The sequence below is a fragment of the Mus caroli genome, unplaced genomic scaffold (assembly GCF_978045245.1).
Source record: "Mus caroli unplaced genomic scaffold, Mus_caroli_1 scaffold_15, whole genome shotgun sequence".
Lineage (NCBI taxonomy): Eukaryota > Metazoa > Chordata > Mammalia > Rodentia > Muridae > Mus > Mus caroli.
This window is the reverse complement of record NW_028227270.1, coordinates 12,120,260-12,145,245: the sequence shown is the minus strand read 5'-3', so window position 1 is coordinate 12,145,245 and position 24,986 is coordinate 12,120,260. Positions and strand designations below refer to the sequence as shown.

The 24,986-nt window shown below is 41.0% G+C and overlaps 1 protein-coding gene across 3 annotated transcripts in view; it reads left to right on the top strand.

The window, feature by feature from the left end:
• The window catches only part of Pde4d (phosphodiesterase 4D), a 1,452,168-nt gene that overhangs the window by 779,471 nt on the left and 647,711 nt on the right, over positions 1–24,986 (top strand). The window contains exon 1 of one of the 3 annotated variants that reach the window (XM_029468213.2): positions 3,590–4,104. The exons of the other annotated variants lie outside the window; for them this stretch is intronic. Within the exon in view, the coding sequence (XP_029324073.1) occupies positions 3,839–4,104 (266 nt within the window). The 5' untranslated portion in view covers positions 3,590–3,838. Of the gene's footprint in view, positions 1–3,589; positions 4,105–24,986 lie in introns of those variants that run through there. 3 annotated transcript variants of the gene reach the window in all.

Genomic DNA, 24,986 nt, shown 5'->3' with positions numbered 1-24,986 from the left:
TCCTCCCCAGGATCCTTGCTGTATTTTTCTGCAAAGGTTTTTATGTAGACGTGGTTGCTACCCTATTTTCCAAATAAAGGACTAAGTCACCAAACTAATAGAGAAAACACAGAAGCTAGGGTTCAAATCAGGCTTTTCCATTGCAAACAGAGCCCACACCCTCTCAACTATTATTCAGCATAGCCTCACCCATTCTGGCTATTTCCACTGAGCACATCCCGTGGGCAATTTGAATGCAGTCTCACTTCAATGCATATTTACCTAATTAAAACAAACTGGGGAGAAGCAAACAATGCTATTTAGTCAAGTATAAATCATTTTAATTTGTCCATTCTTTTGAATGGGCCACATCATTGTTTCCTTTCAACTGTGGCAAACCCAGCACTCACCTGAATACAGACAGGCACGTTTAATAAGTCCCAGAACCTTCATCAATCGTGTCTTCTTTGTGTAACAGTTTGTGAATAATTAATGAAGCAACATATTTTGGAGTGCTTTGGAAAGTATCCTATATATATAGAATATTTTTTTTGAAGATTTACCAAGAGGTGACTAGGAAAGATAAATGCTATCTGCTGTTCCAAGCATGGTGCTAGTGATGTCATTTAAAGATTTCACCCTATGCTCAAATTTCCACTTGCTGAAATCTGAGGCCTTGCTTGGCTCTTACAGTGAGTATAGTATTTTCAGACAAGTTCCCTGGAGCTAATTTTTAAGAAATTCCATGTAAAAGGTAAGTTGCCGAGTGCTCTTGTTGGAAGAGCGCTCTCTGCCCCCAACGTTGTTATTATGCAGAACATCACCATTTTGTCCAAATGCCACTCAGTAAACAATTTGCTTTTCCTAAGGCAGTGATTTTTAAGTGCGGTTTCACCACACAGTGGGGTTTTCCTAGTAGATCCAAGGGAGTAGCAGAGAATTCTCAAAACATAATTAAGTTTTTATTTCTAGAAAATAGCATATAGTGCATCGTTTGGAGAATTCGAAGGAGTAGGGGTGACTCGCAGGTGCACCTAAGGACAGCAATTGCTCTGACGATCTTTGAAGATGCCCTCAGTCCTGCAGCTACCCAAGAACCAAACCCACGGTGCTCCAGGGCAGTGGAGATTGGCCAACAACCTTCCCCAGGCTTGGTCCATGTCTAACCACAAGTCTTGGTGAGGTCCCAATAGGCAATTTCTCTTCCAGTTTAGCTAAATTGTGATACTCAACAGTGAGCCCTGTCCTTATGAGCATGGTCATAAAGGGCCATTTAGGAGAAGACCACAGTTCAAATAATTTACTTTTCTTAACAGCCTCATTTGGGGTCACTGAAAGCAAGAACCAGGATCTAGGTGTGCCTCAACATAGTGATTTTGCCAACAAAGCCCATGATTGCTGGTAATAGGTCTTCATTTGGTCACTCAGCTCAAACTGTCTACTTAGAACTAGACTTTAAATATCTCCTGGCCCTAGTATTTTGTCTAGTCCTTTTTCTGTAAAATGTGTTGCCCTTGCTATCTGTCCTTAAAATTAAACTCCCTGAGGGCAAGTCAAGCTATCCTTCATTCATATGCACACAGTGTGTGTACAGGTTTAGGGCCAGCTAGTATGTTATGGACCATAATGGATTTTATATTAACTTTTGGACCTCATACTTTTTTGTCTTTAGGGTTTTCTTCATCACACATGCACATGATTCTCAGCATATTTTTCTGTATCTGATGAGATGGTTTTCTGAGTGTTCTGGTGTAGTTTTCTAAGCATTGCTTTTTTTTTTTTTAATTTAAATTTAAGTAAATTTCTTGAAGGCAAGCACTGTACAGCTATACAGTCATTTTATATAACTCTAGATGTAGTTTTTTTGCTTCCCATCTTACTTTATATAAATAATTATATATATATGTATATAGTTATACACACACATATATATATATATACACATATGTGTGTATGTATACTTTCAAAATAATTAGTCACCTGCAGCACATGTAAGTAGAATTAATGTGCATAGATATGTTTTTTATTTCACTGAGAAATGTTGTCATTTAATGTTGCAGATTGTGAAAACCTTTTATACTGATAGCAGTGTTTCTAGGGGTGAATTAAGTAAAAAAATAACAAAACAAAACTTAATTCTTCAAATTTCAATCTTTGGATGAAGTATTCAAATTAAATGTGTGTCCTAGTGAATTGTTACAGGTATACTATCAGGAGAGATGGGTGGAATAGCTGATCTTAGGTTTTGCTGAACAGAACTTACTTCAGAGCATCTTTTCCATATCTATAACATTTGAAAGTCAAAGACTTTACTTTTAAGGGGCAACAAGGCTGGGGAGAAGTATGTAACTGTAAATGTACAGTTAACAGAGACTATAGAACTGTTTCAGACCGCCTCACAGCCCCCCATTCCCAAACATTGTATCTAATTATTTAACCCTCCATTTGGGGGGAGGGGGCTGGAGGTATTTTGTAGCTCTTCAAAGAGGTATTGTTTTTTCAAGTGTAAAATAATCTAAGATCCCCCAAAAGTCACCAGGGTGCTAGAGATAGCCCTGTGCCAGACTCCTGCTCTTTCCCACCATTCCAGGAGCCACACAACACAGATAGATAATCAGGTTTTATTGCTTGCTTCCTTGTATTAACATTTTCTTCATTTTAATTTACTCCCTTCTGGTAAGAAAATACTTTCTTTTCTTTATTTTAAACCTTCTCTAAATAAGTTTATTAAAGCTATATTTTCCACAAATAGAAATATTCTTTTAAAAGAAATTATGAAAGGCTTGATTTATTTTACCCTCTCGTGGCTGAATACATCAATTAAACATAACATACATATAACAATTGAAACTTTACTTTTTTCTTTTCTTTTTTTAAAACTATTTCTGTGAAAATAACCAGTTCCTTGCAGGAGGAGGCAAGTTTAACTACAAAGAGATTACAAACAAGTTTGTGGGTCTGAATAGTGTTGCTTGGTGCTTTGAAAGAACCATAATTAACAAGGTTGTAAAACCCAACAGTCTCTGTTCACGTCCTTCCTGTGTAACGTTTTGAAACCTTTGGTTTGTCTCTGGAGGGGGGAGTATTCGCTTATGATTTGTCTCATAGGATATATCAGACTGAATTCAGAAGCAGGGAACCATTCCTTCTTGTCTAGCTACTGGGTATTTATTCGTCCCTTATTAAAGGAAAAGAAAAAGAATTAAGAAAGAAAAGGAAGGAAGGAAGGAAAGGAAGAAAGAAAGAAAGAAAGAAAGAAAGAAAGAAAAAAAAAAAAACTAAAGCACTAGTAATTTTCTTTTATGAATGTAGACCATAGGGAGATAAATAGCCCCTGCCTGCCTGAGAGGAAGGTCAAGTTCCAAGTTTTTCTTTCCTTTACATTCAGGAATAAGCAAATGGAAAGGCAGGCCAAACAGAGGAGTAGCAGGCATCTGATGGTTAAGCCCTCCCCCCAGGACTTTTTATGTACATAAGCAGGAGTCACTGGAGCAGCTGCGCCGCATTAGTTCCAATAGTTTAACCGGCTGCTCTGCAGGCTGACAAAAGCCGAGCTAGCGTGGTGGCTTCCCTCCATGTTCCCGAGCCTCCCGAGCTCAGCTCGTCAAGTGATCTTTGGCTGGGGCTGGGGGAGGAGGGTGACGTTGAACAGGCTTCGGCGGGGGAGTGTGCTCGCCTGGTCTACACCCAGCAGCCTGCACCGAGAGACTGAGGCAGGGGCGGAATGAACTAACAGCAGCTGGATCCGACCTGTTTCCCTGGACATTCCTCAGACTCCGGATCAAGGGACTCACTGGAAACAGGCCAGGCAACCACGTTGCCCTGGATTGTGGCCAACTGTACAAAGTTGACCAGGAAAATGGCTCAGCAGACGACAAGCCCGGACACCCTTACAGTCCCTGAAGTGGATAATCCGCATGTTCCAAACCCTTGGCTCAATGAGGATCTTGTGAAATCCCTGCGGGAAAACCTGTTGCAGCACGAAAAGTCAAAGACAGCGAGGAAATCCGTTTCTCCCAAGCTCTCCCCGGTGATTTCTCCCAGGAATTCCCCCAGGCTCCTGCGCAGGATGCTTCTGAGTAGCAACATCCCCAAACAGCGCCGCTTCACAGTGGCACATACATGGTAAGGTCTGCACCGACCCCTGAAATGTTAGCCATACCGTATGGTTCAGTGATTTTTTGCTCCTCCTGCAGCCTTGGGGGTGGGGAGGAAGATCACTATTCCACTCCTGTGATTTATCGGAAGTAATCTACCTCCATAGTATGTCCCACCGATGCCCAAGTCAGGGCAGGAATCCTGGAGATAGGTAATAGGAGTGGTTGAGGTGGGTGGTTCTAAGAGCTCAGTATTGCAAGTTCCTACAAGAAAATTGGATTCCAGATGTCCAAAAGGAATGTATGTTTGCTCCCATGCCTAAGTAGTGGCGTTTCTTTGATTTCTTATGCTAATGTCCCTACCAGGTTCTCCTAACTGGACCAGAACAGAGGGGAGGGTCCTCACACTTAGCTGTCTCCTGAGTGCAAACAGGGATGCTCACAGTAGTGTGTACAGATGAGTCCCCCCCACCCCCAAACTGCCTCCAGCTTTATTGTGTTGATAATTTTCATCGTGCCTTTTCAGGGAAGAGAAAAGGGATTAGGAAGCCTGCAGGAAGTGATGGGCAACCCCTTGTTACTCTGATCTTGTTTTTCTTGAATTTGAATGCTTTGAATGTTTTGTACTTATATTTTCTTCAGGAATATTTTATCATCTTTATAATGGGTGAGGTTATTTTATGCACTTGCTTCCATGTTTTGTTTTGTTTTGTTTTGTTTTTTTCTGGAGGACTTTCAGTATTTTCTTGCTCTTGAAAATATCAAATATCGAACTGAAGCCTTTGGGCGCCTTCCGTGGAGTTTCTGCCTAAGAATAGGCAGTTTAAGCCTTGTGTCTGCAGGTTCCTGTTCTGAGGTCTGTGGTACAGGGCTAGTTAACTTTAGCCACTCCAAGGCATTATACACGCACTATGTCTACATTTGGATAAAAATGAATGTAAAATATGACATACTTTACATAACAAAAAGTGAGGAAGTGTGTGAGATGGGGAACTAACTCTATAATTTCTACAGAGTTTGCTTAACTTAGCCAGTGGGTCTGAGTTGAAAAAAAAATAAAATAAAAACAAAGCAAAACAGAAAGATGATGCCAGGAAGGACGCAGTCACAAGGGGAGCCTGATCTGAGTGGCAAGCTCGTACTCAGAGAGTCAGTGACAGCACAGATAAAAGGCATGTCACACTCAAAGACACAGCCAACCCCAGAGTGCTCATTTTCAATAGCTACACGGCTGACTAAGTAGGGGAACCTGTTGTCTTCTAGATTTTTTAACTAGATGGCAAAGACTCAGTTCCATTGCACCTAGTAGTCATACAAGGGATAAGGCAAATGTTGGATTTTTCAGTGTTATTTATTTATTTATTTATTTATTTATTTTGGATCTGGAAAACAATGAGTGTTCCTCTGAGGAAGATGTCGTTGGATAATTTGTCAACAGTAAGCAGTGGATGAGAGAGAGGCAGGGCAAACAGTGTATGATGCTGGGAAGGAAGGGGTTGGCTCAAGACCATGCACTAAGGACCAGGCAGGAAAGCCAGTTAAAGGTCTCATAGAAACAGGACCAGCCTTTGGGTAGCCTCTGTGTGCTTTAGAATTATATTCCCTAAGATTGTCTGCATTGCTGACAGGGTAGGCTTCACTCACTACTTGATCTCAGACTATGTGAAGCAGCCTAGAGTTCATCTGAAGGTTATTGGAGCTTTTTGGACATGTTGGGTATATTGAAGGCAGGAAATCTCATGAAAACAGGCTTTCTTCTGAAATCCACCGCACTTCCTTTTCTGGTGCCGTCTGGAAAGCCTCCAAGCACATGGTTTCTACTAGTATTCCTTTCTGGCCTATCCGCTCTCAGCCAGATCAGGTGGCATTTAAAAAAAGCCAGGGAAATGGAAAAGATATAGATGCTATTGATCCTTAATTAACTTAAGAGGAAAGAGTTTCCCTCAGGAACCTCTGGGAGATGGAAATAGCACCTCAATGTTTTCCTTGTGTTTCAGTGAGTCCAAGGCTTTCAGCCATGCCACAGGTATCTGAAGACAACCATGTCATCTGAGCTTCAGGCTTTGCACTAAGCACAAGGCAGGATTTCTTTTCAATTATTCATTCATAGTTTTATTTATGAGCCTGTGTTGTTTAAGTATACTCTACAGCATTTTAAGGGTATAACACAGAGTGTACCGCATGCACACACACAAATGTAATGGGTATCTAACTGTAGTCAGACTTCCTACTCAAATGCTTTGTATGGTCCTGCCTCAGAATGTTGGCCCCTACTGGTGGTATCCTGTCCACTTAATGCATGTATAAACAGTATGCACTTAACTTGGATGTTTATATCTTATGTGTAATGGTTATGAAGTTGAACAAGTGTTATTTCTTGGTTCTAAGTAATTTACATTGTAATTGAAAAAAAATATGGTTGGAAGGCATGTGTTTCTGTTGTAGAGCTTGCTGCTCTATAAAACCTCCTCCCAGTCTCAGTGCATTGACTCAGTGTGTAGCATTTACTCACTTCAGCATTTTTGATTCTGGTAGAGGGCAGGTTGCTTTAAAGTGATTAAGGGGCATGGGATCCTACCATCTTGTGGTTCTCTTGTTCAAGACAGATTTCTCAAGGTTGTCAACCATTGCTGAGTAAGGATAAAGAACATGAAGGATGGCAGGGGTGAGTGCTTACAAGGCTAGTCCAGAAGCACACAGAGCACGGAGGCTTGTTTGCTCTAGAACTCAGCTCTGCACCCACATCTAATTTTGGGGCTCTTGTAAACCTCTGAAGTAAGGATCATATCAAAACAATACTTTTGTTAGGTTTTTTGAGTGAAGAGAACTTGACCAGAAGTAGACTTTAGCAGTGAGTTTGGTCTACATTGCTTTATGTTCCTGGGCTGGTCTCGAGCTTCCAGCCACCCAGCCATGAATGGAGCGTACACACACACACACACACACACACACACACACACACCAGTTAATTTTAAAATGCCTGGGCTAAATCTAAGACTGTGCACTCCTAAACCTCCCGCTGCTACCCCAGGCCCAATGAGGAAGTGGCCAGTGAAATCTCCCAGGGATGCTTGGCTCTGTTTCCTGCAGCTCTTATATCCATCTATCTCCTACCACTTCCTGCAGAACCTCCTCTCCCCCTGTGTCCTAGCCTGCCCAGCTCTAAGGGTCTCACCCTGTCTCCCTTTGCCCAGTCATTGGCCACTGACATCTTTATTGATCAATTAAAATCTAATTGGGGACAAGGACCTTTAACATTTGGACACACAGATTCCCCACTGAATCAAAACATTAGAACCAGTCTCCCACAGTAGACCTTCCTTATACCTGTCAATCATCAGTGTAGGATGCCTTCAGCTTGAATGTTTGTTGTTCGTTTTTTTTTTATTTTCTTCTTTTTTTTTCTTTTTTTACCTTCTATATTCAACACAAGGGCCATTGATTAACCCACCAGAGAGCCAGGGTATTTCATCTACCTGTTTCCTGTGTTTACCAAGCACATCTTCATTCTGAAACTTCATTTGCTTTTCCTGTCCATTTAAAATGCAGCTTATGCAGTTGACCAAAGGCCCGGGGACTATGGGACTTAAACAGACAGCAGCTAAGCTGTTAGAAACCAGACTGCGAAAGGATCCTTGCAGTTGAATTTTTGATAACTTGCTTAACATCTACTTTGATCTCCCTGCTTCCCAATCTCCCAGGCATAGCCCCAGAGTTCTGGTTTTCTCCATGATAATTATGTGTAAATTAGAGTGCATTTCATGGGGACAGATGCTTAGTAAGCATGGTTACTATTATTTTTATTTTCATGTACGAAATCCTACTCATAGCTTTGGTCTGCATGCACATTTAGGATGATGTTTATATTTCTAGATGGCTAACTTGTCACTTGTTTGTCAATAGAGTGAATTAAATTTGTCTTAATATTTAGTGAGTGAGAGTAATTTATATTTTAAAGGTATAAGAGTAATTTACTTTTTAAACCATGGGAGAAGAGACGAAGAAGAGGAGTATTGCTGGGGGCGGGGGGAATCCTTTCTTTAGAAGGTCTCCCCTTTCACACATCTCTTAAGTCTTTGCTCTCTGAGAACTTCCCAACCAAGAGTAATCTTGGCCTATTTAGATTTCTGTAGCAGTTTACTTTTCCCACTCTCTCAACAATTGCTGGTAATAATCGTTTCTCGAAACATCAGCGGCAATTTCCTGGACTGCCTGTGTGTGAGGGCTACAACTTTCACACATCCATGCTTGCCTCCACTGTTTTGCAGATTGAACTTAACATATACCATATTCCGTTCCCTGACTGTACCTAGGATTCTGATTTCATCTTAGTAGGGAGTTTCCCATGACATCATCAGGAATGCCACGTCTATGGAATTCCTGATAAAGACAACCAAACACCGAGTGTCAGTTTATTTCAGAGTAACCAGTCAGGAAATTGTTTTCATAGTTTTGGGTTTTTTTCTCACTTAGTTTTAGCACATTTCCCTTATGTTAGGCCCAAGTAGGGTCCGTGAAGGAAAAGAACTGCTGATTCCTGTACTGGGGACCTTAAAACTCAGTGTTCTGTCATGATTAAGTTACAAAACCCGGCTCTTTCTTTTTCAATTTCTGTGGGGTTTGTTTTGTTTTGCTTTTTCTTTTTGGGACAGAGTCATGCTATGTAACCAAGTGTGGCCTAGAGCTCACTACCCAGCCCAGTTTGCTCTACAACTTTCAATCTTTCTGATTCTAACCCCCTGAGTTAGGGTTCAAGGCTTGTCCGGCCACATCCTGCTCATTTCTCATTCTGTTCAGATGGTGTTTAAAGTAATTATGCCCACTTTTAAGTTAGGACGTTTTCCTCTGCATGCAGTATAACCCCAAATATCCACCACTGAGAGTTTTCAAATGTCATCACTTCGTCAGTATTTGCTTATGGTCTCCCTACCTCACAGTGCTAGGGACAACACCCAGAATCCCCTGTGTATGTAGCTCTCAAAAGCTGTTTCTTAAATTTATATATGTCAAAAACTAAGTAAAGACTTTCTTTTTTTTAAAAAAAATTTTATTAGGTATTCTTACATTTCCAATGCTATCCCAAAAGTCCCCCATACCCACCCACCCCCGACTCCCCTACCCACCCACTTCCCCCTTTTGGCCCTGGCGTTCCCCTGTACTGGGGCATATAAAGTTTGCAAGTCCAATGGGCCTCTCTTTCCAGTGATGGCCGACTAGGCCATCTTTTGATACATATGCAGCTAGAGTCAAGAGCTCCGGGGTACTGGTTAGTTCATAATGTTGTTCCACCTATAGGGTTGAAGTTACCTTTAGCTCCTTGGGTACTTCTCTAGCTCCTCCATTGGGGGCCCTGTGATCCATCCAATAGCTGACTGTGAGCATCCACTTCTGTGTTGGCTAGGCTCCGGCATAGTCTCACAAGAGACAGCTATATCTGGGTCCTTTCAGCAAAATCTTGCTAGTGTATGCAATGGTGTCAACGTTTGGAAGCTGATTATGGGATGGATCCCTGGATATGGCAATCACTAGATGATCCATCCTTTCGTCACAGCTCCAAATTTTGTCTCTGTAACTCCTTCCAAGACTTTCTAAGACGAATAATGCAATGGAGATTTTCCTTCCCAGTTGAGGCCTAGATGGTGCATTACATACACACACACACACACACACACACACACACACACCAAGTGAGAGGAGATGTTATAGAGTGCACAGCAGTGACATGAGAGCAAAGGCCTTACCTTCATAAGCTCCGTGTATGCACATGTGTCTTTAATTAAAACATGTTCAAAGGAAGAAATACTTACAACAGCTTGAAATAATAAAGCACATTAGCATTAGGGTTTGACTCATTGCCGTGCCTCTTTCAGAGGCTTTTGTCAACCACTGAAGCTTTGTAAGGAGGAGATGACACAGGCATACTTATTTATTCATATAGTTTCTTCATTAGGTATATAATTCCTCATGATTAAACGTGACTACTTACTCCTCGGTCATCCTTCTTCCTTCAGCAACTGAACTTGTTCCTAGAGTGAGATAGATACTATGAATTCTATTCTATTCAATTCACAAGAGAGGGAAGAAATTGTCACCGCTAAAGGAAATGCCGTTTCCTTTAGAGTGTAGAGGCTGAACACACATAAGTAGGGTTTTGAAAGCTATTACTATTTTTGAAGACTGTGGACTCTTTCTTTTTCTACCTTTTGTGTTTAGCTCGCAGGCTCCTGCTCTCTTCTCCCTATCTCTCAGCCCCCAACATATCGAGAGACTAGCATTATGGTTGCTCTCCTTGCACGTAGGAGCTTGTGTGAGGACTTCAGGTGAAGAGCGATACTAGTCTGGGATGTCTAAGGAAAAACCATAGAGGGAACATATTAAACACCTTGGCCATGTTTCAAGTGACCATGTTTGAAGCGGCAGACATCTCAGACGTCAGCTGTGACCCTGCTGTTTTCTTAGTGTCTTTAGCTTTTGAAGTGAACATGAAAGCTGTTGTTAGCTTTCATTAAAACCGGAAGACTTCAGAAGGACACTTCTCTTGTAGAACACAGTAAGTGGTCCAGAATATTTGCTGCATTACAAAAATCAAAAGGTGACAATTATTTATTGAGAGAGAAAATAAGGACCGATGGACCCAGCTCTTATGACTCCTATGTACTTCCTGTGACCGTAACTATTTATCCTAATGGCGAAGCCTGTTTTTACCAGCTGAAGCTGTTGCAGCTCATGGTGAGCACACTCTCCAACCAAAGCATGGGCTTGAAAACACAGAGGAAAGGCTGAATGAATGAGGAGACATTTTTTTCAAAAGTCAAACCTCAAAAGATCATTTGAATAATGTAAATTATAGGTTTAATTTTCTAATTTTTTTCTTTGCAAATAAAAAAAAAAAGTTTAGTTCCTGGGACTTCAGGTGACTAGAAGAATGTTGACACTTTGTAAATTTTTTTCTTAGGTGAAAGGCTATCCATATTTTTTCCTATAGTAGCTGCCTCAGGACGAAGTTAATCCATCATTGGGGAAACAGAAGTAGGATTTTACAAATTGCTTTACTTTTGAGAAGAAATGCATGTTTTTAAAGCCATGGCTGACTTAGTATAATGGGAGCTTAGCATTTCCAGGCTTGCTGGCCACCTGATGACCTTGGTCGTAATAGTCTCCCTAATTCAGAAGTCTTATGGCTGCAAAGATACTTGATATTTACAAGGTTAAAAAAAAAATCTATAAAATCACTAAAATCTATAAATTGATAACTACATGTTAAGATATTAAGAGCAAGTCCAAGGGCTAGTGGCTATGTACAGACATGGTGCCCTGAGTTCTATCCCAGAAATTCATTTCAAGGTAGTTTTTGACCCTCACACTTTTGCTATGGCTTGTGCACTCACCTTAGACGCTGAGGCATAGGCAGATATCACAAAGCTACACTCACGCAGTGGCGAACACCAATGAAGTCGCATGGGAAACAGGCTGAACCCAGGTCTCCCTGCATCTTCACCATTTTCTTCTCCTGCCATTACCACTCTTCAGACTGTCAAATTCCATTCACATTTCTTTCCTTTCCCTACATGTCTACTGAGACTATTACAGAGGTAAAGATTTTATAGAATGGTAGTGAGTTAATATAAAGGTGTCTGACTTTATTTGTTATAGATGTGCTTTGTAGGAAAGTTGTCATCTTTTATTTCTGGAAGAAAAAAAAATATCCCAAACAAAAAAACAAATGTGTGTAGCCAGAAGTAAAGAAGGATGCCAGGATCGATGGAGGGCCTTCTGATTCACAGTGGTTTTTAAATAACAGCAGCTTAAACCCAACGCCAATCAGAATAACTTTTATTTTGAATGATTCAGAGAAAAATGCATAAAAAGCTTAAGGTCTGGGGAGAAAGATCAAGTCAGAAATCTATTAGGGTTTGGTTCCCTGGTTCCCAAAGAGCCAGCTGGGAAGGATGGTCCACAGACTCAAGTTACTAAGCAACAGAGCTGCAAACTGCTTGGTAACCAGATCTGGCCTGACTCACAGTCTGACTGCGTGTGACTGTGTGGCCAGATAGGAAGACGAAGGTCCACCCTACCTCACAACAATTTCTTCCATCGCCCTGCTATTACAGAGCATCCTTTGATATCATTTTTTTTTAATTAAAAATACCTCTTAGCCCAAAACAAATGTTATTGTTTTTCTTTAAAACATTTTATTATAAGACTGCTGTTAATTGGTTTAATTTAAGTAAAATGCAAGCTTTATTGAGAAGGAAAAAAGTAAGTAGATTTGGCTGTTTGCAGACCTTGGGTTTTCATGAGAAAATGCAGACTGGGCCATAGCTCCCTTCTTTTACCTGCTGAGGATTTCCTTGAATCCTCAGACACAGCGTGGTCTCATTTGTCTCTTTTCGCCATGACTTCTGTTATACCTCCGAGCATAGTTTATATAGCTGGGTGGATCCTAAAAGGTTGAACTTCAGTGTGCATTAGTCTTTACATCTGTTGTGAAAAATAGGTGCTACCTATTGATGGTCTGTAATTATTTGTGGTTTGAGCAATTGAAGACCAGATAGGCCATTGCTGCCCTTCTTACACTGAATATCCCGAGGGCTCCACACCCTACGCCAGGGAGACTTGGCGATACTGTATTGGATTTCCATAGTGGGAAAATGTTTCAATCTCAATGATTAACCATTCCTATGGACTTTGTCACTAAGAGTGTGCGTGCACTCACAGTTTATATGTATCTATATCAGTATAGTTTGACGTTACTAAACAGATAGTGTGGTAATAACTGGTCAAGTGTATGCATGCTAATATTTTCTTCATCTTTTGAGAAGAATTTTTGCCTGTCATATTCCTGAAAAAAAATAACCCTACATAAATATATTTAAGAATCTTGGGAAATTCCTTAATAACTAGCTGGTTAAGCTCCGATGACTAATCCTTATCTCTCAGAATTCGTACCAGTTAAATTATACACCAAGCCCTAATCTTATAAAAGAAATGCCATGCTTTTAAGGAGGAATTTGAAAAGGCAGCCTCCATATTTCCTTTTTTAGGCTGATAATCTGGAGACATTTGAACTGGCAGCTACTGAGCCCACTTCTACAGCTGATCCCATGATAACTAAAATTAAATAATGAAATATATTTAAGAGGTTTCTTGTAGGGATATGATTTTAACATAAACATTTTGCCCGTTGGTTAATATATATTCATTTTAAGCTGACAAATTTCCTTTCTATTGCCTTCATGAGATAGCCCTAAAATTAAATGAGCTAATATTAGAACAAAGTAGCTTCCTCTTTATATAATTCTTTTCAGGGCATTGTTTTCATTTCCATACATACCTTATTTTATATTGATGTTTACAGTGGTAAGCATGTATAGTAGACCTAAAGGCAGTTCCCATCTGACTAAAAGGTTATGTGGTTTATCTTCTCTCCTTTCTTACCTCCTTTTGTTTACAATATTTGTTTTACTTTGCCTTATTCTACTCTGTAGTTTTTTTTGTTTGTTTGTTTGTGTAATTTTGGTTTTTTATGGCCTTCTCTTGAGTGAGTGCCAAATAGAACTATGATTTATGAGTTGTAATAACTAAAACATATATGAATTAGAGGCTGATGACGCACAAGGCGAGCTCCGATGGCTCTTTTCTGAATAGTCCTGGCTCACTTTAATAAACCCTCTTACGAATAACAATGACAGTGGCGCTGAAGGCCTTGACCAGTCTCATCATCATGGCTTAAGATTCGTCTCCGTTTGTATTTAATATTGTAGCAGATTTACATTCTTGCCTAAATGTCCTTATGTTTGAAAAATGAAGCTTTCCCATCACTGTTGAAAACTAGAAACACTGTATCATACATCTATATAACTAAAAAAATACATTATGAAAAACAAAATAGACTCATGGTTTAGTAAACAGTAGGGAAGATTGGTCTGTTCTCGCTATACAGTGGCATTTAGTGAGTAATATAGACATGAAAAACTAGCTGGGTCCTTCTCCTTAAAGCAGCAAGAATAACTGGAAAGGATTTGGAAAGGAAATAGCCTTCCTATTATTATTTAATTTCCTCTTTTATAATTCAATAATCCACATCAGCCATGCCTTAACCTACCCTGGTCTGACTCAAGCCCAATTAAGGTACAAATCTAGTGACCCTGCACCATTAAAACGTTCAGTCTGAGAAGAGAGGCCTGGCAGGTTCTCTTCAGGGCTTAATCACTTCCCTGCAAGTGAACACATTGAACTTGGACTGGGCGAAGCTGAGTTTTCTGCCAAAGCATAGCGTTGGAACTCTACTTCTCAATTCTGTAATGCGTAATGTCCAACCTGGGCTTTGCACAGACGGTAAGAAGCATAAACCAGTCCTACGAGGAGTGCTATGCTGACAGCAGCCTTCCCCATTCTACAGACAAAGGCACACGGGGATGCTCCCTCCAAGTTGAGATCTCCAAACAAAAGCATTATGATATAGAATGGGGAGTAAATGTTTTCAGTTACTCTAGGATCTTCTGGAGGCCTTATTTCTAGACCACAGTATTCACAAGCTTGCTGGAGCTACATACTTTTCATGGCCAAGAGAAAAGGGAAGCTGGTGAGCCCCTGTTCAGAAGGAATGTTACAATTTCCTCCCTGGCAACATCAGAGTATTCACCTGAGAGTGAAATCCTTTGCAAGTCTGTGGGTGCCTCTGAAGTATCCTTATACACACAGAAGGCTGAAGCATGGTCCCAAAAGCCACGAATTAAGATCTCCAGCAGCTACATTTGACTTAAGACAATCAAGGCTGCAAGGAAAGTCAACAGGGTACCAGCTATCTAAGATCAAGGAGAGACATTACCCAGCATTCACCTGAAGGGGTGGAAATGAGCAATTGTATACATATGTAGATTAGAAAGAAACTTTGCCTTGACATTTAAAGTCATTTATTGCTATGCCAATATCAGCCATGGCAATATATCATAGCAGACAACATCTGGTGTCTGTAACCAGGCATCCTTCAGAAAGCTATCTCATTTAACAGGTCAAATGTTTCTGTCAGAGATCTCTGTTGGCTTCATCTCCAGCATAATGGCCCCAATGCTCTCTGACCGTATTTACTGATGCTTTCTATATCATAAACATCTGACCACTGACCCAGAAAACTTTCAGGTAATTTAGCAAACGATGATTCGTAGACGTCATGTCCCTCATTCCAAACCCACATGACTCCTCTGGGTATTTCGTCTTTGAAGATCCACAACTGCCTTAAGTTTATTGTATGCAAATGCGAGCTCAATATTTCCCATTTTCTGATCTATTTCTATTCATAGGGATGCTATTTCATCAAGGAATAAGCTAGACTCACCATTGACTTATACTTTGGTCTCTCTCTCACCAAGGCTCGGAAGCCATTGCATATAATAACACTTCCTGTTGCTTCCCATTTCCGCTATGTAGTCTGACATTTGGATGAATCGTTTTACACTGTCAGTCATCTTAGTGCCCTTAGCTACTTCCCTTAAGGATGCCTTGCTTACCTGAACTTAAGCATCAGATGAGAACTTAGACTATTGGTTCTCAAACTTCCTAATGCTGAGACCCATTAACATAGTTCCTCATGTTGTGGTGAACCCCCCCCCCCCATCGTTTTATGAAACGATTACATTGTTACTTCATAATTGTAATTTTTCTACCATTCTGAATCATAATGAAAACACCTGGTGTGCAGGCTATAGGACCCACAGGTTGAGAACCAAAGTTTTTAGCTCTAGGACCTACACTGTTTCTGTGGTAATTCCTATTCTCTTCCATTGCAGAACCAAATAGGTACACATACCTTCCCCAACAAAAACCCATCCTTAGATTATTCTGAATTTGATACACTGGCTATAGTTTGCCAATCTTACCTATAGACTGAAGTTCATACATTTCAGCCTAGTATTCAAGTCTTACCCATAATTCCAGACTTCTCTCTGTGGATGATCAGTGGTCTTTCCTATGGGCCTTTCACTGTTTCTCAAGTATGGTCAATATAGACAATACAGATGATCAAGCCAAGACAATGCACTCTCTTAGGGCTTCTCCTGTGTGTCGTAGGAGGTTCAGATCACACTGCTCTGAAAATCCGAAATGTCTCCAAACATTGTGAAATGTCCACAGGGATACAATTTGCTTCCAGTTGTGAATGACTGACTTATAGAAAAGCTTTGTAAAGGAAGGAGCCAGTTCATCCCACTTAAAAGTATATCAGCAGCACCTAACAAGGCCTTGTTATCCAGGAAGTAGTCTAGAACACTTCAGTGTAGACTGATGCTGGTAACTCACTGTGAAATTCTGGGGGTATCATTTAAGCCCCACAAGTTACAATTAATTTCACCTGTAAATGGAACTTTTAATAATTCTTGTGTTTCATAGAATTATTTTAAAGTTCAAATGGGACACTTAACTAAAAAAAAAGAGGTGAAAAACAATAAAAAGCTATTAAAATAATATAAAAATACTAGTCATAACATACTGAACATCTTTTGAGCCTGTTGAAATTTAGGAGTAAAATTCCACTTCCATGTCGTTTTTGTTCTGTGCACATTGCTGTTTGAGATGCTGTTAGGGCATATGTTTTCTGCCAAGGATTTTGATCCAGTAAGGTATAGATTACGGTTACTCAAAATGGCATAGCATGGTGGATGTACAAGACTATATTCAAGGAATCATGGGAGTTGACAGGATAAGCTTCAAGCAATTACTCCAGGCTTCATGCATAGGATGGGGTAGGTTTAAAGACGTCTGAGACATTGTGCAGACATTTATCTGATCTGATCTAGCTTCATATTTATGGAAATCTAATAAGATTTGTTTGATCAGATTTTACAAAGAAAAGACTGGGCCCTAGGAAAGCATCTGATAGAGGCCAGATGTGAAGCCCAGAGGGACTGCAGCAGGGAAAGAATTGAAATATGGGAAAAGAATTGATGTGGGACCGTCTCACCCTGGGAGCAGTGTGAATAAATCGGCACGAAGGTTCCTTGGTGTTTAAGTGAGCTGTGCTATAGGCTGGAATTAGTTTATAAGAGAAGCTGGTATCTTCCCTTTCTCTCTCACCACCTCTCTCTCTTATGTACCCTTCTCCCGCCTCCCAAGAAGGATTTATGGGCTTAAAAGAAACATGATCGCTTTTATCTTCTTAAAGCATCACTCTATATAAAAGAGAGTGACATTTTGAGTTATTACCCCACAGTAAGCTTGCTAAGCCACAAGTGTGTGTATTCAATACTTGCAGTAGTTCGAATGTGACACTAAGTCCAGTTAAACCAATCTAAACCATCTTTCAACTAGATAGTGCCCTGCTACCGCTTCTAAACAATCCCTCTGAAATATAAGACTCAATCGCATTTCCATCAGAATCAGATGTATTAATTCTACTGCTTGCACACATGCCCTGTTGCATTGGACAGAGGCATTCTTCATATGTGAAAAGAGGGCCAATGTCTTTCTTTTACTAAATTGCAAGTTTATTGATTAGAAAACCCTTTGCATTTCTGAGAGAACATATGCAGAATGTTCACTTTCTCTGAAGCCAACTCTTTGTTTCAAGACTAGCTCATAGTATTGAAAGTTAAAAACTAAATAGCCTTTCACCTATCCAAAATATCATTTCTGAGTTTCTACCACATAGCTATTACTCTTCTCAGGTCAGAGCTTCATCAAGAGACAGAGCCTTGCCCCCTTGGAGCATATTCTGTAATGGTGAAGACAGCATACCCATAAATGTTCCAGTGGACCAAAGAGTGGCAAATGCAACTGTGAAATATAATTAAGTGTATGCAGAATTTTATATAAGATGTTTTAGGAAGACTTTCTATGAGGTAACATTTAAGAAGAGATCTGAAGCCATGATTTTCTAGGAGAATAATATTTGAGGCAGGAGAGAGAGCAAGAACAGAGTCCCGAAGGAGGATGTGATTGGCATATTTGAGGGAGGAAAAGAGCTGTAAAAATGGGGTTGGAGCCTAGAAATGAATCAGATCACATAGCATTCCGAGGCTGCGTTAGGACTTGGGATTTCCTAGGTGACGACTGTGATACATCACTATGAAAGAGTTGGTAGTAGGAGTGTCTGCATTGGGGGAAATAAATATATATCTTAAGTTTTGGAATAATCTGTCTTGTTCTTGTGTGGGAAATCTAAATGCTGAGAAAGAGGAGGAAAACCAAGACCCATTAAGAGACTATTGGAATAATCTAGATGTCAGAATCATAGTGGTGTGGCCTAGAGCAGTAAAGATATAAGTGCTCAAAAATGCTGACCATTTTGTCTGCAACTAGGAAGGAAAGGCCACAGAATTCTCTGGCTAATTTAACAGTGAGAAAGAATTAAGAATGATTATGTTTGAGGCCCAAGTGATAAGCCATAGCTGACATTCATGGGGCTTAGAAGATACTGGGCGGCACGTATTAGGGAACATGATCCAAGAAGTTAGTTTTAAACATGTGTTGCATTTGGGATGACTACTGGATTTCAAAGTACAAGATAGAGTCACTTAGATCATTGTCTCTATGAGTCCAAAGTGCATAGCAAAGATTGGCACAATAGAGCCACGTCTGGAAATCATTAAAATACAGAAGTTTTTGAACTTGTGAGACTTGCAATATGGCTGCACCGAGAATGTGTACGAATAGAGAGAGAAAGACTGGTGACAGCTGGATACTTCAAACATTAGAAATCAGAAGATCATAGAAACACAGCTGAAGCAGGCATGAGAAGGTAGCCAGTGAGTAGAACCAAAACCAAGAGATGGTTGCAGACCAAAATGTTTGGTGGAGAAAAGTGTGATGTTATATCTGACGATACTTATGAGCGGCTAAGGTGAAGGTCAGTCACTGAGCATGAAACTGGGCCAGGGAGGGGCCATGGTGGCCAGTGGCACTAGTGAGGGATCAAATGGTGATGATGCAAGGCCGGAGGACTGATCGTTTCACATCTTCTCACCTCTCTTTAAACCTCAGCTATGTATTTCTTTTTTCAAGTTGATGGGCTTACTCTTTCAGTACAGAGAAGGAGCAACTAAAACAGACCATTCAGCTATGCCTACCACTACATCCACCAAACTGACCATACCAACTTCCAGAACCTTCTACTTTGCCATTCTGTTCATTATAATGAGTGGGAAAAAAATCGATATTCTCCTGGATAGGAACATAAGAAATCGCTCCAGAACTGAAACACTTCCTTGCTGTTCAGCCTGAAACAATTTGTGATCTCATAAATTATATGGTAGTTAATAGTCAGGCAACCAGCTTGTCAGATAACTGCAATATTTTGTGGTGACCAGCTGAGGAAGGCTTCTCTAGGCTATGACATCAGTTCCTAGGATGGTGCTGTTTATAGGCTACCTTGCTTCTCACTAGTTATTGACAGAAGACTTTGGTGCCTTTCTTTGTGGACTTCTTCAAAAGGTTGCGTGTCTTGATGTTATGGATCAGACTGAGGGATACAATAGAGGTCTATATACAAGAATCAGTGGGTTTAGCTCTTTTTAAGCCCTCACCTTTCTTACTCTCTAGCCCTCTTTTTCTCTTTCCATCCCCCCCTCCCCCTCAACGTGGCCATGGCCAGTCTCTCCCTCATTCTACCTTCTCTCTTTCTCTCTGCCTTTCTACAATAAAGCTCTAAAACCATAAAAAAAAAAAAAAAGAATCAGTGGTTTAGTAGATGGGGTGGTAGGCATGTCTGAATGGTCTGTTTTCGTTGTCCGTACTTTATAATAAAGTCATAATGGTCAGTTTCGCTGGGAGAGAAGAGATGATATTGGGGAGAAATATGTCCAATTCGCAGACCATACGAGGACACGTACTTGACTGAAGTAGCAACAAACTTAAAATTGCTGTAGTTGTTCTTTTCCTCAACTAGTATTGGCGGTTTAAATATAAGCCCAGAATCAGGGAAGCATTGGCTATATAGAACCTGCTTGTTGGTATACACTTATAATCGTATCGCTCAGGAGATGGAAGCAGGAAAGCCATCAGTCATTGTCAGCCTGGGCTATATAATGAGTTGGAGGCTTGACTAGGTTATGTAGACAGGTTACATAGAAAGAAGGTGTCTAAAAAGGAATAAGCAAAACATAAAACAACGAAATTTAATTGAGCTGAGACGCTCTCGTTAGATCTGAATTGAAGGGTTCGCAAAGAAGCACTTGTGAGGACCCCCATCCAAGTTTATTCTAAGCCTGCCAAAGGAAAGGGACACAGGGTTGGTTGACAAGGATCAATATGGGCCTGTAGAGTGAAACTTATTCAAGCATTTGATAGATTCAGAAACTTTTTAGAGTCAGAACACTAGAGAGAATGAGCCACAAAGTACATACCTGCAAATACCCATGAAGTGATTGTGGTGTAATTTGCTGGCAATGGTGACACTGCATACGGCTATGAAAATAAGGTCACAGGTCCTTTGTGTTTGTTTGTTTGTTTTGTTTTACTTTATTTTTTTCTGAACCAGATACATGATCCTCTTCTTGAGAGTGTAAGGCTACATAATGAGGATGATGGTGGCTAGGATCTCAGAAAGGGGCACCTAGTAAGCAAGAGAAAGCCTGTAAAATCTACAGAAGATAGCTTTCTCTTTGAAATTTGAATGGCTGGGTTTGTACTGCCTGCCTGTGGATGTGGGTTATGTGAGGTGGTTGCTGTTAGGGAACAGGCTGCTCTGTGTCTAAGGAAGAGTGTGCTCTACAAAGTAACTTGCACAAACCTCCCCCTCCCTAACAGAAAGGGTGAGCCCTGGCACCTTTTAACCTGTAGGGATTATGTAGCCCTGGCTAGGATTGATTCGTTGGCTTGCCTCAAGAAATGCTCCTGGTATGTGTTCTGTGCTAACAGAGCCAGGCTTTGCTGATCAGCGCGTCACTCCCGTGAAGACGTGGGCATGCTTTTGTGCATTTGTTCTTGTAGCCCTGGAGGCATATTTCAACACACTGTCCAGAATTGGCTAGAACATGCCTGTCACTCCCAGCTGACTCTGATGACGCTCTTGCCAACGTAGATTTACATCAACACAGCTCTTTACTGGAAAAAGCTCTCTTAGAATATACAGGGTGGCCCATTTACAACAGGCGCAGCCTGAATTTGAAATGGAATGATTTTTAGAAGATGAGTTATAAGAAATGTACTGACAGTTGGAGACTCTACACAGCAGAGGGTTATAATGAGCATCACCCCAGAACGTCCCCTTCATAAACAATCCTAAGCTCAACTACCAAAGAGTGGTTCATTGTAAGATAAAGGACCCTTTATTCCAGACTTTCTCATTCATCACTCTGGATATGTAGGGGTTTCCAGTCCTTTCCTGATTTACTGTAATCTTCCTAGTATTGGACTTGTGAGGATGTGAGAGCATGCAGTGTGGTGTGATTGTACTGCTCCTTACCTGCCCAAAACGTGCTTTGAGAATGTAATGGCAGCATGGACTTCCCCTGTACCGTGAAATCTTTTGGCTCACATTCATCTTGCTTGTGACTCATCCTCGCTATCTTAATGACTGTTTGGGATAGACGCATTTACGCAGATGTCCATGGTCAGGAAACCAGGCACTCGAATCAGAGCTGTTACCATAGCTATCGAGCAAATAATAAAAATAAATAACAAGACACAAACCCAAGCCGTCTTTGCTGTTCAAAAGGAAATTTCAGTATCCATGGCACATGACCTGTGATTAATACTACTATGACCCTTGGTAACTCACCTTTCATTTTTATCAGCCCAGCCTATTCCAAATCATTATAGTAATGGACATAACTGAATGGGCTTGCAATTTTACACCTTCTCTTATGACAACCAGCGGGATTTTCAATGACACATGCTTTGATCTGTCTGCTTTAAATCTCTTAAGCTACAAAGCTCTAGACAGCTTCCTCCTAGAAGACTTTACAGTCCTAATCGACCTCATCATGAGTTCTATATTTATGCCTGTTTAGACACATCAAAGTCAGGCTTTATGACAAGGGCCACCTGAAAAGTCAAGGTCACCAGCTTCTTGTCACAGCACTTGTGGTATTGTCCTACTGGGCACTAATGAAGTATGACCTTTCAAAGTGATCAAAACTTGTAGGTGACATTATAGGATTGCTATTAAATGGTCCATGGTTGCATTTTACCTGTAGTAATTTGTCCTCAGTTCAAAAACTATGGTGACTTGTTGGGCACGAATGCCACTGGGAGGGTAGAGGCATGCAGGTGGATCTCTGAGTCTACAGAGTGATCTCCAGGACTTCCAGGGCTACATAGAGAAACCCTGTCTCAACAAAACAAAACAAAACAAAACAAAACAAGACAAGACAAAATGAAATTATCGTCCTAACAAACTGACGTTGTTCCGTAAGTGCATGGTTGTAGTCACCTCTCTGTCTGTTGAGTCCTATGTGCAGGGTGCAGGAGCCATGATGCTCTAAGCAAAGACAATGGTATTCAATAAAAAAAAAGAACGAAGTTGGCTCTTGGAGCTTGCTCAACAGTTCTGCAGCTCTTCTAATGGCTCTGCTCCCAAGAGGCCCACCCTATGCCCTGGAGATGCTAATTTCTGAGTGTACAGATTTTAGTGCCAGCTTCTGATCTTTGAAATTTCTCTAAGCTACTGCCAACTTTCAAGGCCTGTAGCGGGAGGGGGAATCACTTGCCAGCTCTCACAGGGAAGCACTCTTCTCCACCACTAGGCCATAAGCGCTTTTCGATAGAAGCCCTGTCATCCCAGAGTGTACATTTCGGGCCGTTAATCACAATAAAAGGAGGAAAAGGTGAGCTCTTCTCTTGATGGAAGTTTACTGGTATGGCCATGTCTAGGAAAGCATCCCCTGAAGTGCCTAGCCTTTAGCCCAGGATATCCTTGGATCGGATTCATTTTTCTGATGACACAATACCTTTAGGGGCTTGGTAAGCTGTACTATAAAGTGTATCTAGTTCTTAGAAGCAGTGTTTGGAGTTTATGAAACTCTCTTGCTCTGATTTCTTATTCGTTCTCAGATCCAGTAGTATAGAAGACACTCTGAAATATTACAGCCCGTCAAGCTTAGGAAGTTCCATCCTTTAGAAAGCTTTGCATTTGGCAGGCATTGTGAAAAACAGGAAAGGCATCAGATTACACAAATCTGAAGTTTTTAGTTTGAGGGGCATGGGGATACTTCATATAACCACATTAATGGTTGGTGTGTGTGTGTGTTTGTGTGTGTGTATGTGTGTGTGTGTGTGTGTGTGTATGTGTATGAGTGTAAGACAATATAACAGTAAGGATCTATAGGCATTTGAAACTTTCATTTTTTTAGAGCCTAGTCTTGTAGAGAGAAAACCATATATATTCTTCATGACAATGCCATAGCAAATAACATCAAACTTGGTAACTTAAAGCAGGAAAGATTTGCCTGTCACAGTTCTGGAGCTAGGGGTCATGGTGCACCCAGGGTTGCACTTGGCCCAGGGGCCATGAGAGAATCTGTTCAATGCTTATCTAGCTTCTGGTAGACATCAGCTTCCTAACCTCTGGTGACATCACTTTGGCCTCTGCCTCCATCTGCACGGGTGTTCTCTGTCTTCTACTCTTCTATTATACCCTTTGTCATGGGCTTCAAGTTACACCCAGATAATTCAAGACCGCCTCTTCATCCATCTTAGCTTCCCAGAGCAATCTCCCCAAACCTCTTTTTCATACAAAGCTATATACACAGTTTCCAAGGAGAAGGGTATTGGGGGGTGGGGAGGGTATATTGCTTAACCCATTGTGGTATCTGAAGGTGAGCAAGTGGAAGTCTTGAGAAAGCCAACCACTGAACACACACATGTGAACAATGATTTCTGGGAACTCCCACCTTTCTTTGGATTCCAGCTAGGAATAAAAAGAGTAGGTTTCACTGGGCAGTGGTGGCACACACCGTTAATCCCAGGACTTGGGAGGCAGAGGCAGGTGGATTTCTGAGTTCAAGGCCAGCTTGGTCTACAGAGTGAGTGCCAGAACAGCCAGGGCTACTCAGAGAAACCCTATCTCAAACAAACAAAGAAAAAAACAAACAAAAAATGAGTAGGTTTCTAGAATTAAAAAAACAAAAACAAAAACAAAACCCCAGCAGTCTCTCTTCAAGTGGCACCTGCTCAGTCTGTGCATTCTCCTCCAAGGCTCTGCAAAGGGAGCCCTGGCTCTCTTGTACCATATGCATAGACTGCTCTTGAGAAAAAGGAGGAAACACTGCAGTTGTAATAGATTTGAAGGGTGGGTGCTCTTGATTCTTAGTGTGAGTCTCAGTAACTAACGTTAGCTTATTAAAACCATCCACCTTAAATTCCTAACTTTAGAGAGGCCGAATCAGGAGAATCCTGAGTTCCCGAGTGTCTTGATCCTGCAGGAGGACCCTGCCCCAAACACAAAGAAACAACAAAACCTAGAGGAAACACACGATATATGTTTGTGGTCCAAAGAGTGATTAGATATAATCATGGGTAAATCTTCTACAATTCACAGAAAGAGACTTTGGAATACGCAGCCCTAAGAGGGCTGTCTTTATCAAAGGCTTGCCTCCTGAGACTCAGGGACCCATACAGAACAGGAGCAGAAAACATTTTAAGAGCTAGGAGGAGTGGATGACTCTAAAGAAGCAGTAGTTTCCAGAGATACTGTGTCTGATACACATGTGAACTCACAGAGACTGGGGTGGCATCCATGAGACCTGCACAGGTTCATATCACACAAAATCCCCGCACAGAAAAGAGTATGTGCGTACAAACTCCCACCCTTAGCCAAGAAGGTATCTTCAATCAATACTGGCTGGGAAAGAAGAATTCCATTTTCTCCAAGGCAGGATCAATAGATACATTAACCACAACCTAGGGCACATCCCATACTCAGTATGCGGCAAAAATGGACCCCACAGTATTGTTTTGGTTTTGTAGGGGGTTTTG